The 15,088-nt window shown below is 38.4% G+C and overlaps 1 protein-coding gene across 1 annotated transcript; it reads right to left on the reverse strand.

Moving 5' to 3' along the window:
• Nucleotides 1-1,711: 1,711 nt before the first annotated feature.
• LOC146318866 (carotenoid-cleaving dioxygenase, mitochondrial-like) lies at nucleotides 1,712-13,874 on the reverse strand. Its single transcript, XM_084731046.1, has 12 exons — nucleotides 13,725-13,874; nucleotides 9,985-10,189; nucleotides 9,679-9,890; nucleotides 9,046-9,161; nucleotides 8,338-8,440; nucleotides 7,784-7,912; nucleotides 7,535-7,695; nucleotides 7,290-7,457; nucleotides 7,009-7,146; nucleotides 5,099-5,281; nucleotides 4,182-4,292; nucleotides 1,712-1,979 (listed from the first exon to the last, which is right to left on the reverse strand). Exons 1-12 carry the CDS (start codon nucleotides 13,750-13,752, stop codon nucleotides 1,863-1,865), a joined length of 1,671 nt encoding a protein of 556 aa, XP_084587172.1. The 5' UTR covers nucleotides 13,753-13,874; the 3' UTR covers nucleotides 1,712-1,862.
• Between the last annotated feature and the right edge of the window lie 1,214 nt (nucleotides 13,875-15,088).

Here is a 15,088-nt window from a genome sequence, read left to right on the forward strand (position 1 = left end):
TCATTTTTGTGAGACAAATCAGACTTAAAAATAGTGTGAAATTGGATTTTGCTACCTTTTTTGGTGGAGATTGTGGGGAAAATAAAAGATTGGACCAAGATAATCGTTTGAGAAAATTATAATTCAGTGACAAACGCAGCGAAGGAGGTGAGAAGAAAGTTGAACGAGGAAAGGCCGTAAAAGACAGACATGGAAGCAGGTCTATGCTGGGATTTTATATCGATGGTGATGTTGATCTCTTAGCTAAATGTGACATATTATTTACACTACCAATATCAAACAAATTATAAATTTTAGTGTAAGAAATAACTTACGAAAGTAAAACATATTCACAAAAACTCCCACCTCGAGCATCTTCAAACATAATATATTGCTATCTATTTTTCTGTCTATCTCTCTGTATAACATACTGATGCAATATAATTAATTAAGCTATTAATACGATCTGTCAGCGTATGAAACAGCTGTTTTTTTTATGTGAGCAGATTTCTAAACAGTACCTTGGCAGAAATTCTCTCTGTGTAGGATGCACAGACAACACTTGACATTTCACAGAAGTAAAAAATTTAATTAGCAAATAGATTGTACAAAAGTCATCAAGCCTGTAAAGGAAATACTGTTCAGGTTTTTTAAAAAAGAAAAAAGATTACAAAAGAATTTGTTTCAAGAAAATGTTCGTTTGGCAGCTGGGTGGCCTGCTCCTGGCCTGGAAATCACAGGTTTCATACCTACAGTTTAACAGTCAGTTTCAGGTTGACACAAAAAGAATATAATTAATAATAATATAATGCATATCTTTGGGTTTATTAAGTGCTAAAACTGTCTTAATGCCATTTCTGTTAGGTGTTACTACCACCAGGTATCAGTCAGCACAGTCTCATGGCAGTAAAATAGTCTCAGAATGTAATCTATTAGATTCTTTCAGCATGACTTTCAAACTAATGTCTTACACAGTCAAGTTACCAATAATAAATATGCAACAACCGGTTATCATTTCAAAACAAGTGAACTCAGTAGAGTTCAGATCTCTGCCAGGCAGCCACAAAATAATATTTGGATGCAACCCCTTTGATTAGTAACTATGATTTAATTACATATTTTTTTTCTCAGTTACTGTGACAAATTGGAATTACTTTTATTTTGTAATTTAATTACATGTAACTAGTTGCAAGTAGTTACTCTCCAGGACTGCTGGTATCCTCTAAAACATTTGTGTGAAACTTTGTCATAATTAGCATATGAATTCTTGATTTATGGCCAAAATGTGTTTTGTAAGGTCACTTTGACATTTGAACGCTAAAATCTGTCCAAGTGGACATTTGTAACAGATTTAGAGAAATTTCTTTCAAGGTGTTCTTGAGATATCACGTTCACAAGTGTGATGGGTGTGTGGTCACAGTGACCTTTGACCCTTGACCTCCAAAATCTAAGTAGCTTGTGCCAAGTTAGAAGAAAATATTATAGTTTGGCTGAAAATTAGAACTTCCTTAAAACAATTAACACGGGGACTGAATCCCAGTCTCATATGTCAAAGTCCTCCGTCCACCCCAGTCTCCTTACTGAATTATTTTTGTCACGATATGTTTGTCTTCATTAGTTGGAAAGTTAATAATGGACATTTTAATTCATTTACACAAGTCTGTAGATTAAATTTTGTGACTATTTCACGACCTGCTGTGAGACTGGACTGAATCTGTTTCAAAAAGTACCTCAACAGCATTCAGTCAGTAACAGTACACTGTGTCCATGTACAGCATATAGTGCAATTCAGTACCATCAGTAATATATAAAGATTAATACTTCATTTAGTGTTTGCTGTTTTATAGTTAATATCAGAAACACTGAATGTAACAGAATGAGGCTCATGCAGAGGCCTTGAAGGTACCGTGGAAGCCATAAGCCATGTTCACAGGCACGTTGGCTCTTCCCAGCTCTTCAAAAGTCTTGGCATCCAAAACCAGGAGGAATGTTCCTTTATCCTGGAGAGAAACATTAACCATGGGAGTTAATTATCAGAATGTCTTTTACAGCATATCAAAAGCATGACATGAGGTCAGAATTCTTCTTTGTGCAGACCACCAGCTAAGACTCCTCGGTTAGATTAAACATCTGTCAAAGTGAGTCCTGTGTGCTTCACAGTTACATATTTCTTTAGAAGAGCAGCTCTGATTGCCTAAAAGGACCAAAACATCTTTTGAAAAGTGCCTGAGTGCAGAAGGGCACAGAGTAATAAAATCATCTGGGATACATAAATGAATAATTCAAAAAAATCAATTTAAGAAATTTAATTTGCCATATTAGAAATGTTTTGCATACCACACTCTCCCTGTCCTCCACAGCGCTGATTGACAGACTTTATCAAACTGCTGCCGGTCACGACACAGTTTAATTTTAGCTTTAATTCTCCTTCTACATTTGATTTGCTCTAAGACGGTATTTCATGTCTGTTTCAATTGCTTTTTTGTCTTTTATTGTGAAGCTCTTTGTGACATCTGCTCTTGAAAAGTGCTGTATAAATAAACTTACTCACTACTTGATGTGCTTTTAACAGAAACAGCAGAGTTAAGACAAGAGAGGGGATTAATAATACGCTGCAGCACAACTTAGATTCAAGCTGCCAGACGTGCTGTCAGGACGGAGCACGACAACAACACCTCAACATGGTTCATGCTCTTCTACATGCCTCTTAAAGCAGAAATAACAGGATTTAACTTGCAATTAAAAGTTTGCAACTTGTAGAACTAATTCATTTGCTGTAATTATCTGCCAGATGTACAAAAATCCTGCAAACGTTGTAGTTAAAGTTCATTTTAGTGACAAACTCAAAGTAGCATTTGTTTCGACTCCAACAAAAACCCCACTGTGACACAATTATAACTATATATTTCGGGGTCTTCTCTTCGGGGTTAGCAGCAGTTGTAGCACTGCATGTTAGTGGCATTAGCCACTGAGGTGGAGCTTAATGTCAGAGTCTCCTGCTTGCGCAGTTACAAAACAATCCATTGTGGCTCACAATAGTGTCTAATTCACCAACTAATGGGAGGCATGGTGGTGTAGTGGTTAGCACTGCTGCCTCGCAGCAAAAAGGTCTTGAGTTCAAATCTCCCATCCAGCTGGGTGGCTGGGGAGCTTGCGGCTGGGGCAGAGCCTTTTTGTGCAGAGTTTGCATGGGTTCTCTCCAGGTATTCAGGCTTCCTCCCACAGTCCAAACACTCTAAATTGTCCCTAGGTGTGAATGTGAATAGTTGTCTCTCTGGATAGGTGCCGCACTGTGATTAAGTAGGCGAGCTAGCTAACATGATTGCACAGGGATTCATGGGTAGCCTTTTGTCAATGATGTGTTAATTAAATGTGTAGGTCTGGACTTATTAAAAAAACACAAAACAAACAAACCAAATCATCAAAAAAGATAAAACAATGTGATGGAACCAAAGCAGTAACTGTGAGGATCTGCTAGAGCCCACAGACCCCCTGTTGAAAACCCATGCTGTAAGTGAAATAAAAACTTTCCAAAAAGAGTTATTTATTACTTATTATTTATGTAACCTGTCTAATACCAAAGATGTCGACCCCAAATGTCTGAAATTAAGGCTAAAATATATCTTTTTTTTTTATTCCACCCAACCAAAATCTGGCAACAGTAAAGTAAAATATGGAAAGAAAGAAAAATATGAATTCCTTATTGTTTGTTCAGGTCCAAATGTTCTATAATATTCTAATTAAAACACACAATATGTAACTGTAATCCTCTGGCTCTGTCAACTTAATACCACATGTTCTTCATATTATTGATGCCACTAACATGACCAGGAAATACATTTACTGCCATTCTGCTTCTGTGCTGCAGAAAGTTTGTTTCTCTGTTTGCAATTCAAAACTTTAAACTATCAAAATTAATTTTGTGTAAATTCATCTATGAATATTTATGACTCCGCTCATCTCCCTCATGAATATTTACGATGGATTATGTGTCCGGCTGATAACAGACTGGGAAGAGAAAATGAACCGGGCTCAGGTCGACTTTCAGCCGAGCTGTCTGCTCCTAACTAAAACTCAAGAAACCCTGTGTTGTTCTGAAGATAAAGATAGCCTACACTTCACTTCTAAACCTTTGAAAAAATATTTCAGTTCTCGTTTTGTGGGCTCCTTCTGTCCATGTTTACTCTTCAGAAACAGGGTACCTGTGAGGGAGTGAGAATCACAGAGAGGATGACACCCTCGTCCTCCTCCACGGCGTTAGGTGATGGCACAAACACGGGCTCTGACGGGTAGAAACCCTTCTGGTACCAGATCTGAGGTCACAAACACAAATAAATAAATAATGACTGTTGGAACAGGACAGCATATGACTGATGTACACATTGAACTTTACGTTTTGCATTTTATACCAGGAGTAGCCTTTTTGACCTGATTTGACATTTTGGAAAATAAGCAGTTCTCTTTTTTTGGCGAGATTTAAATGTGAAAATTTATGTCACTTTCATGTCTGTAGGTAAACATGGAGCTGCTGTCAGGAGTAGGTTAGCTTAGCATAACATAAAGACTGGAAACAGCTAGCCTGGTTCTATCCCAGCGAAGAAATAGTCCACAATATTACAAACCCCACGAAAAACCACAGCATGTCCTTTTTACTTTATGCTGTTTCTGTAGATTTAAAAAATGAGATGAAAACTTGTTTTTTAGAGGGGCTGATGGTTGGATTTTGTTGTTCTGTCAGAGCCAAGCTAGCCGTTTCCCTGTTTCTGACTGTGAACATATTTAACATAGATATCGAGTATGTGAGCGGTATCCATCCACTCGTCTCTTGGCATGAAAAGAGAAAATCTGATTTCCCATATTGTTTAACTATTCATTTAATGTTAGTGTTTAAAAAAGACAGTTATTAGGCACCGAACAATGGCTAGTCTACCCTACAGAACTAGCTATAGTTCAGTTGGGTGGGTCATGACTTTGCCTTCCTGGGAAAAAAAACATTGGTCTGTGTAGCCCTGTGTGACCAGTTTATTGTGATCAGTCCCAGGTACATTTATGCAATAATCTTGCTGTTGAGAGATTATCACTTTGTTATTGGTCATGATTTAAAGAAAAAAAGACACACCTTGAGCGACTTGTCACTCAGGTCCATCTTGAGCAGAGAGTCTCCCACCAGGTGTCTGAATCCACAGCCGTAGAAATAACGGTACGGTCGTGTGTTACATCTGCCATAGTTGATCTGAGGGAACTCCAGGCCACCGTACTCCTGGAGGTCGTCTCCATGGAGATCCTCATGTTGGCAGAACACCTGTTGACAAAGAGAGGATCAACTGTCTATTGTCACCGATAGTCAACAGAGTTTTTACTGCGTTCATGCAGTGAAATCCTCCATGAGCCCGCTGAGCATCAACCCCAGTTTGAAATGATCATGTCAATAAGAGGAAGTTTGGTTTATTTGTAATCTTTTGATTTTAATACCCACTTCACTGTTTCTGTGTCGACTTCTATTGTTTTCATGAACTCATGAGCTCTGATGATCAATTGAACTTGTTATAACACACCAGAGAAGGACTGTGACATGCTGGTTAAACAGGTGGAAATTATAACTTGATGATGATGATGATTATTATGATAAATTGAACCTCTGGGTTTATTTTCAATTACTGTGACACATTTTAAATAGGTCTAAGTATTTTTTAAAACTCTATCATTGTAGAAGCCATTTAGAGGAATGTGAAGTATTGAATTGTGTTAATTTTCCGTGTCCTCCTCCGTATGTATCTATTAAAATAAATGTTCCAAATCAAACATTTTATTATTATATTTTTATATGTAACAATCCCATGACTGTTTCATATTTAGTGGTTACTTCATAGAATATACTGTTAGGAGGTGTGTTTTTCCCACCCTATAGGCTTAAAAGTTTCTTAACTAGAGCGGAAAATGGCAGAAAGACAAAGAGATTAAAAAAAGGGATAAATATTCTCTAAACACTGCATGACAGTGAGTTACTGAAATGCTACACGTTAGTTTGATTGATTTAATTTCCGCTGGATGTCCACGTCTCACAGGCTCAGGGAGCAGGTTTCCCCTATTAATATCAAATAGTTTAAGTAAAAAAATTACCATCATGGTAAATAAACATAAGCAAATAAATATAACAACTATCAGCGTATGTAGGCCTGTGGACAGTTCACAGTCACAAATACAAAGTAAATATTTTTCTTCTTAATTGCAGTGCTATTTATCTACCAAGAATATTTTGGTGTGAATTGTCGAGTTTTGGAGATATCAGCCATAGGAATCAGCCATGTCTGTTTTCTGTCCAAAATAATGGGATTAAATGGCACTCGGCTTGTAGTGCTTAAAGTACTAAAAATATACATTTGAAAAATTCAACACCGATGTCTCTTTCCAGAAATTACTCTAATTAATCTACAGACCTTTTCATGAGCAGTTTCATGTAAGAACTACTTTCTTTCTGTAGCAGAATCTACTGAAACATTTTTCTTCTAATAGAAAGATAATAGTTCCTACATGAAACTGCTCACAACAACTGTCCCTTCAAAGTATGGCTTACAAGGTATTCAAAGATGTTCCTTGCATAAAATACTATTCATAATTACATTATGTTTTAATAAAGACTAAATTATGGGATTAGGCCAATCAATTCAATTTCATTGTCCATTCTATGCCCATTATCATTACAAGTGCATAATTATTCCCTTTTTTCTGGATCAACCAATCAAGAGTGAGTCATACATAGAAACCACACATCATCACTAAGATAAAAGTTTTTGTTCCTTTCTCAGAGTTGCTCCCTAAGCTAGGAGCATTTTTAGGTTAAGTAAAGAGCTCTCTGAGAGTTTTCTAACAATTTGTGAATATGGCCTCAGCTGAGGGGAGCACAGTGATGGATGACACAGTGATAGATGACAGAAGTGTTTGTGAATTGGTACAAAAGCAGAAACCACATATCGAGGAGGTTATGAGCTGAAAGGATTGGTGACAGATTGCATGCATTTTTTAACTCACCTTGTCTTTGCTGACTTTGACACATGTTGCTGTACTAGAGGCCCGAGTGTTCAGGTTCTGCCCTATTGGGGTTTCACTTGTCACATTCAGGGGCAGAACAAAACGGCGAGGGAAAACCCTGCACAAAGTGTTGTACACCTGAGAAGGACACAATGCAGGAAGTGTGCATTTTAGAGATTCTTCTCTCATGTGTTTTGTCTCATGGTGCAACGTGACTGAAAAAAATGTTAAGTATGGAAACAGTGGCACATGAAAACATGAGACCATAACTATATCTGTACCTCGTCTAATGCGTCTCCTGACTTGCGTAAGTTCTGGATGAGGTAGTTGTTGATGGCCTGGCCGTCATCTGAGCAGCACGTGTCGAGCATCAAGAATCCATCCTCCTCAAAGGCGTTGATCTGATGGAAGGTGGAGATGGCTTTGGTGTGGTACTTCACTGAGCTGACCTGCAGCACAGAACACACGATTAGATGGAGTTTTCCTGAATAAATCCTCACCCCTAACCATCACAGTCACATCTCACCTCGCCTGTGCGTTTGTCGATGAGATGGAAGACAGTTTCCTGCCTGGGATCCCAGTAGATGCCCTCGCTCAGAGCCTTTCCCCTCAGCTTGCATGTGATTATCTTCAGCAGATCCATCTTAATTGGCTGCTCAATGAAGACCACATAGTTCTCAGACATGGCTGGAAACAGGAGAGGGATGTTACTGGATTTTGTAGCTGAGGACACCAGTGTAAGAGGTAACAACATCACTAATGAACACTGCCTTACCAAAGCTGTGGTAGTAGGAGGGATGGGACTTGTCTGCAGGCACAATAGAACAGAGTATCGTGGCTCCTTGTAGGGTGTCTGCGGTTTCTGTCTTCTCAGGGGGGACTCTGATGATGTTGTACAGGGCCCCTGGGAGAATAATGTACCTTGTCATATATAGCTTTTATGCACATTTGCACTGACACCTCTTAAAAAAATGAGAAGCGAGCAGGTGACGACAAATATCCAATGATCCCAATTCACTTAAGTTAGCTGTAAAAGAAACAAATGATTAAGCTGTTGATTTGTGTAAACCTTAAGCAATAGTTTGGATTTTCTGAAGTGGAACTGTATGAGATACTAATCAATGGTCTGTAGTCTGTGTGTTACCCACAGTAGATACTGGTCTGTATGCTCCCAGTCTGCGCTGGTCCTCTTTGCTTCTCCAAACTGGGAGTGTTGACTACTTTCTACTGTAGGTAATACACTGACTATGGATAAGTACCTCATATAAGCCCACTTCAAATACTCCAAACTATCCCCTTAATGTGGTTCTTTTGGATGATGGAACTAACCTTTGCTTCCATAGGAGTTGCCCATGTTGTAGGTGGTACCGTCGGGGTCATAGTGTGGGTGTGCAGTGGCTCCATTTACAGCAATGAACTTGCTCCAGTCAACCTACAAAACATAGTGGAAAGTGAAAAAGATCAGTGTGTGCTGACGCTGCAGTAGAAGTAGAAAGACAGTAAGGTACAGTGGTAAAAATATTCTAAATAAAGCATACACCTTTTAAAAGTATAGTTCACCCAAAAATCAAAGTTCAGTCATTATCTACTCACTGTCATGAGGATTGAAGGTCAGGTTTAGTTTTTTAGTCCATGAAACACTGCTGGAGTTTCACAGGACATCAGTGTTGCAGAATTCCCCAAACAATTGAATGCAAAAAAAACAACTGAAAAAAAAAAGTCTGTCTCCAAGTCTCTTAAAGCCCAAACATGCTGTTCTCTTGCACGCACACCATCACACCACACACACCCAGTTCAGATGGTGTGCACACACACATGTTAACATGGTCCACAGTGAAGATTTAGGCTAAAAACATGCTGTAAATGATATCTCTCAAGTCAAATTGGCACGTGGGGGCTTTAGGAGACTTGGATTACACCAGACAAACAGTATGGAGGTATGTTATGTTTTTTTTAAATACACTGTTTTCCAATGAAACTCCAGCAGTGTTTTGTGGACTAAAAAACTAACTAACTTCATGACAATCATGCTATTACCTTTTCCAATGTTTCCAGGCTCTCTGGATTCACTCTGTGCATGAAGTTTGTCTCTGTGCTGACATAGTAGTCTCCTTTGTATTTTACAAAGCTCACACTTGCATTGTCTGTGGGCTCTGTAAGAAAGAAAACCACAGGATTACTGAGGCCTTTTAAAGTGTGGGTGTTCCTCCTCTAACAGACCTCCTGGTAAATCACTACACAAGCTGCTGCTTGAAGTTACTGAAAAGTCCAGTAGGAATGTGATACATATAGGACATGTCTGCTTCCCTCTCTGGTCCCCCACTGTAGCATATGTTATTATGTAACCTTAGTGTATACAAGGGAAATGTACACGTAAGAGGCTCCCCTCCCAGTCTCACCAGAGTTACAGCAAAACAGAGTTTGTACAAACAGTAACACTGAACAAACTGTCCTTTTTCGCCTTAAATTCTGGTTCTGCTGCTGCTTCTCAAAATACCAAACTGGTCCCACTGTGCCACAAAATCTGAGCTTATTTTGCCATTTATACCTCAGAGACAGACAGGAATTAAGTGAGGCAACGTTCTTGCAGAATAAGTCAATAAACAAATCCTGTCCTTTCTCACATATTATCCATTTATGCTGCATTCCCTTCTTATTCAGTTTACTCACTCATCATTTCAAAGCGAGACAGGAAGCGCTGGAAGAAGTTTTTGCAGGGGTCGGGCATGGCGAGGGTACCGAATTCTGACATCACAATGCGGTCTCTTTCACTGTTGCTCTTGTAGGCATCACTCTGCAGGAAGCGACTCATATATGTCACCTCGCCGTTGTCGATCTTGAACTGGTGGAGCATAGCCATCCCATCAAACCAGTGGTTGTAGCTGTGATGAAATGCAGACATAAAGGAGCTTTCTCACATCTATGTTGAAGGATTTTGTGTTATGCAGCAGTGCGTTGAGGCGTTTCTAAACTCACTGTGTGTTTCCAAACTCAAACTTCCCCGGACCATTGCGGAGGAGGTTGCCGTTGAGCCAGGAGGGAATGGTGCCTTGAACTTCAGTGGAGATGGGTTCAGGGGTCTCCTCTACAGAGCGGACCAGAGGTGCAATTGTCTCCAGTCCCTTCAGTGGTGAGGTCACACATGCCTTGGCTGTGTCATTGCCAAAAGGCTGGGTATCATCTGGAGGACAAACACACATTATACAATGTCAAAGTGTTGCAAAAGGTCGGTAAATTTTAGGAAATTTTCCAGGAGAAGTTATTAGCACAACATGAAAGTTCTCTCTCACATTAAAACAATAACCAAAGATGTAGTTTGATGACATTGTTAAATAGTGTGGGATCATGGGAGTTGTTGTCTTCACTTTTAAACAACCACCATCTGTGACATGACTCAGGCAGAAATCATGTTCACAGATGAGATCACATTCAAGTTTTATTCACGTTATGTTTTGTCACATTCATCGACTTCCTTGCTCATTCGCTGATGTATCAGTGTTATCCCAAGTTTTTATAACAACTGGCAAGTAGCTAGTAATGTCTACCAGGAAACACACTGTTATTTTGAATTAATTACTTTTCTGGGTTTGATCATGGTTGCAAACATTTGGGACAATAAACACAATTCTGCAAAATATATAACTTAATGCTAGCTATTAATTTTATATTTTAATAGCCTTAAACTCAGAAATTTTGCACAATTTCAATATAACAATCATATCTTTTGATAGTAAACGTATTTGGGATGAAGCTCACATAATACACTGTCTCACTGAGCTGTGCAGCAGTGCCAGGAAAATTTTGCAGGCAAGCCTCTGATGCCCACACCCATTTTGTCATATTATCCCCACCCTAGCCCATAGCCATTACTTTGTTGGCCAAAACATAATGTTAGTGACAGAAATACTCATCTAGCACACGCCCTGGCAACCCAGAAGCAGAGATTAGAAATTCAAGTTGAAATAGCCAGTGATTCTTCCTTACATCCAATGACTTCACTGCATGCAGGACGGCAGTAGAACTCAGCTTTCTGAAGAATTTATTGCTTCAACTGACTACATCCAAATGAAAAGCGCCAAATATTTCCTTTAACACCTTCTGCTAGTTTATGCTAGCTAGCTACGTAATGTAGTGCCACTGAGCATTCTGAGGAATTTTAATATATCTATTTCTATTTATACTATTGAATGAGTCAACTCATTTCATTAATCAAGCGACTAAATTGTTGATGTTTTAATATATAAGAAAGGTTTACATTCATGTCTGATGACATGGTTGAAGGTTTGTTTCTATCTGCATATGACTGAGGAGATAACCCCTATAATTACTGTTAATTCTCATAAATTCATGTTAGTTCTGATGGAAGGTTTCCACCTTGCATGTTCCTGAAATTTTGCAGCACTACCCATACTCCATATTATTTATACTTAAACCAGACAGACCTTATGAACATGTGTACTCAAGAGTACTCAAGTAGTACTCAAAAACTTTTAAAAATTGCTCACGAGATGGTGGAGTTATGTCCAAACACACATTGAGTGTTTGTTCAACAAACAAGCCTAAAAGTGCCTCCCTGAACTTTAGCCTGACAGATTTTGTGACAAAACATTAGAAACACTCTTGTTCTGCCATTAAACTGAAGTCATGATTATCATATTTGTATTTGAAAGTGTTTCAAAGGTCAGTGTCAGTGTCAGTCTGCACATTGAGAGTTCAATGACACAGATTTGAAAGTGAATCTGACCGTGAACTTGACAACTGCATGCATTTCATTTGGCCGACGTGTTTACAGAGAAGCAGCAGAACAGAACTGAGCTGAATGATGGTGACTCCTCCCAGCAGATTCCAGTGTTAACAAAGACATGTGACTTACATTATTGTTAACAGGCAGCTTCACTGTTACCAGGGACTGAAAACAGGGAGTGGCTGGTTTTTTTAAGCTATTCATTTTGAGTGTAAAATGAATAATCATATGTAATATGTATTCCTAAATATAAAAATAGCTAGACTAACAATATTAAAACGGCTATTACACATGATGTGTCTCTTCAAACATGAGCACCTTTCTGCTTATCACTATCATTTTCTACTGTCAGAAGGAAGTAATTCAAGGTACTTGTACTTTACTCAATTATTTTCTCTTTATGCAGCTTTATTATTTTCAGGGGCAACTTGTGGGACCATAAAGGAATATTTAAATCTGTAGTTTTAAGAATGTTTGAATTTGTGCATGGACATGTTAGTTGGCCTGAGAGAGCCTCAGGAGGTACAGATGGGCCTTAATGATGCTCCAGACATGATAGTAATGAACTGAGAGATACTTTGACATTGAATGTTGCCTACATTTCCAGCCTCCTGCCTGGTGTTGTGTCTATATGAGATTCTGTAGGACATACTGTATAAAGCTGAGCAAATGCAATATTGCTTTAACTTTTTGTCATTCCTGTGTCTGATAGCTTTATATTTTTCATTAGTTTTTATGTTCATTCCATTTTTAATTTTTGCTTTCAGTTCAGTTAAATTCCACTTACTTTCCAGAGTGGGTTTGCTCGTTTAAGTTGTTTTTATTCTTCAAATGTTTAGTTTTCATTAGTTTCAGTGTTAGATTTAATTTCTTATTATAATATGGGGGTATTTGTCAGGGACAAGCCAGTCTCAAGAAACATGCACCAATGCCTCCTCATGCATGACCAAACTGACGAAGACTAAAGCTATAGACATTTCTTTTATATTCTTATCTTTCATTTTATTTTATTTTGTGTTGTATTTTTTTTTTCTTTTTAATTAACTATAGCAACCTATGCTATAACCTATACCAAGATTTTCTCTGTCAACAGACTTGAGTTGGAATAAACTTATATATTCAAGTAAGGACAAGTTGGACTATGTAAGTTTATTCTTCTCTTCATCAAAGTGAAGGGCAGATTTTCTGTATCATTATATTGTACTTTTTACTCAGCTACCTTTTCCTGGCAGCTTTAGTTACTATTTACTTAAAAAAATCCATTTACTCTAGTCTAATTAAAACCACAATATCTGGTGTTTTTTGAATGTTAATGTTTTTCATGAATTTAAGTCTTTAGAGCTTAACTTCTTAAGCTAAATTAACTGTACAAAACTCTTTTACTTAATGAATGCAGAACTTGTAGCTACTTCTGGTATTTTCAAAGTGTGGTACTGCTACTTCTCCATAAGCAAAGGATGTAAATACTTCTCGCACTACTACTGTAAGCTTATAAACCACCTGTAAGCGAGCACAGTCTTCACGGTACAGCATTAAGCATTAAGTGACATTCAGCGGTTTGACTGTACAGTACTGCATTTACAGTGTTTCATTCTGCGATCACACTACAGCCTACTATCAATACTACATTTACTTCATAATAACAAAGCATAACTGCAGTGTTGTCGCCTGTGAGATTAAATGAAACCTGACCGCAGCAGAGCTGGCAGAACAGTTTGTTCCGCAGTGGATCGCGCCCATCATCGCGCTGTCAAACCCACAAGTCAAAACGTACAAGAGACAGTAAACAGCATTGTTTTAAGGCCTGAACATGGAGGATAAACATGCATAACGAGATGTGAACGACAACAGTTTGATGTGCTGTTCAAGTGCATGTGTGTGCCACTGTCTGCAATAAGCGCGCAATGAAAACACCTGCAGGTGAACAAACGGCGCTGGACACTTCAACGTCCTCAAAAAGGACGAGTCTTACCTGAAACCTCGGTCTTCACGGGAGGCATGTCGGTGGTCAGTGGATGGATCCTGCTCTGCGCTCTGCTCCTGCGTCCCGCTGGACCAACTCAGCCGCTCCACCGCGGCGCACACCGGCAACACGGATTATGTAACCACTAACCAGTTACGTAATACAGCGCGGAGAGGAGGAGAGGTAGAGTAACACTGATGCTGAAAGGTAGGCTTACTGGTTTATTTACTTTTCTGCGGTGTTGTTGTGTAATACACGAGGAATAAAATCTGTCCCCACGATGACACACACACAGACACACACACACACACACACACACACACACACACACACACACACACAGAGAGAGAGAGAGAGAGAGAGAGAGAGTGAGAGAGAGAGAGAGAGAGAGAGAGAGAGAGAGAGAAATTTTTGTAACTACCCATTAGTAGGCTGTGATCTTTTACTTACAGTAGGTGAAGTAAAATAAAGCTTACATTGTGTACATCCAAATATAACTACAGTTGCAAAAATAAAAGTACACTTTATGCCTAATGACCCATTTCAGAATAATATATATTACATTAAGATTAAATAATCGCCCATTCATGCGTCCATCACTTAGATGTTGCAGACGGTAAGGATGGGGCCAAGTTTAATTGACATACATACTGCTGGGTACAATAATCTATAATAATATATAATAATGTGTTAGTAGATTTCTATTTGTATTTATAATCTAAATCTGCAAATTTAATAAAGTTGTCATACAAATATTGTTGTTGTTTTTTTTGTTTTTTTTTTAAACTCTACTTAATTTATCTATTTGCCTAAAAATGTGGTGGAGTAGAAAACATTATGCTAGTAGAAAGTACCATAAATAAATGCTCAAGAAAAAGTGCACATCTCTCAAAATTGTACCCAAGATCAGTATTTGAATAAATGTACTTACATACAATCAACCTGCCAGGCACTGCAGATGAAAATAAGTGTTGGGCATTACTAAAATAAACATAAAAAATAAATAAATGCTCAAACGTATACATGTTTGTAATTAAAAGTCGTCTGGGCTGTATTTAAGTTGTGAAATAGGAAGGTGACTGTAAGCCTGAGCGAAAAATCAATCAATCAAATCAGTGGAACAGTATAGTCAGGAAGACTAGTGTGCCTACACATTGTTAAAGGATTGATTGAATCAACACTGTTAAGGCAAGACGCTTTGTAAGACCTTCAGAGAACACTGTGCTAGAGTCTTCTCTCCATGCTGCATGAAGTAAAGAGATCTGATTCATCACACCGTCTTGGTAATTCTTAAGAGAACTAGGAACTCTCACTTTGTAGACAAAGAATCGGGCAAACCAGGCAGAAGCAGTAGAGCCTATCTCCGAATCAAA

This window comes from Lutjanus erythropterus, chromosome 11 (assembly GCF_056507025.1).
Source record: "Lutjanus erythropterus isolate fLutEry1 chromosome 11, fLutEry1.hap2, whole genome shotgun sequence".
NCBI lineage: Eukaryota > Metazoa > Chordata > Actinopteri > Lutjaniformes > Lutjanidae > Lutjanus > Lutjanus erythropterus.

Bases quoted from the DNA above. Each gene is read 5' to 3' on its own strand.
- LOC146318866 (XM_084731046.1), bottom strand. From the start codon at position 13,752: ATGCCTCCCGTGAAGACCGAGGTTTCAG. The intron at 5,282-7,008 runs GTGAGTTAAAAA...CTTTGTCAACAG, and splicing joins TCAAAGTCAGCAAAGACAAG to GTGTTCTGCCAACATGAGGA. The intron at 4,293-5,098 runs GTGTGTCTTTTT...TTGTGACCTCAG, and splicing joins TGAGTGACAAGTCGCTCAAG to ATCTGGTACCAGAAGGGTTT.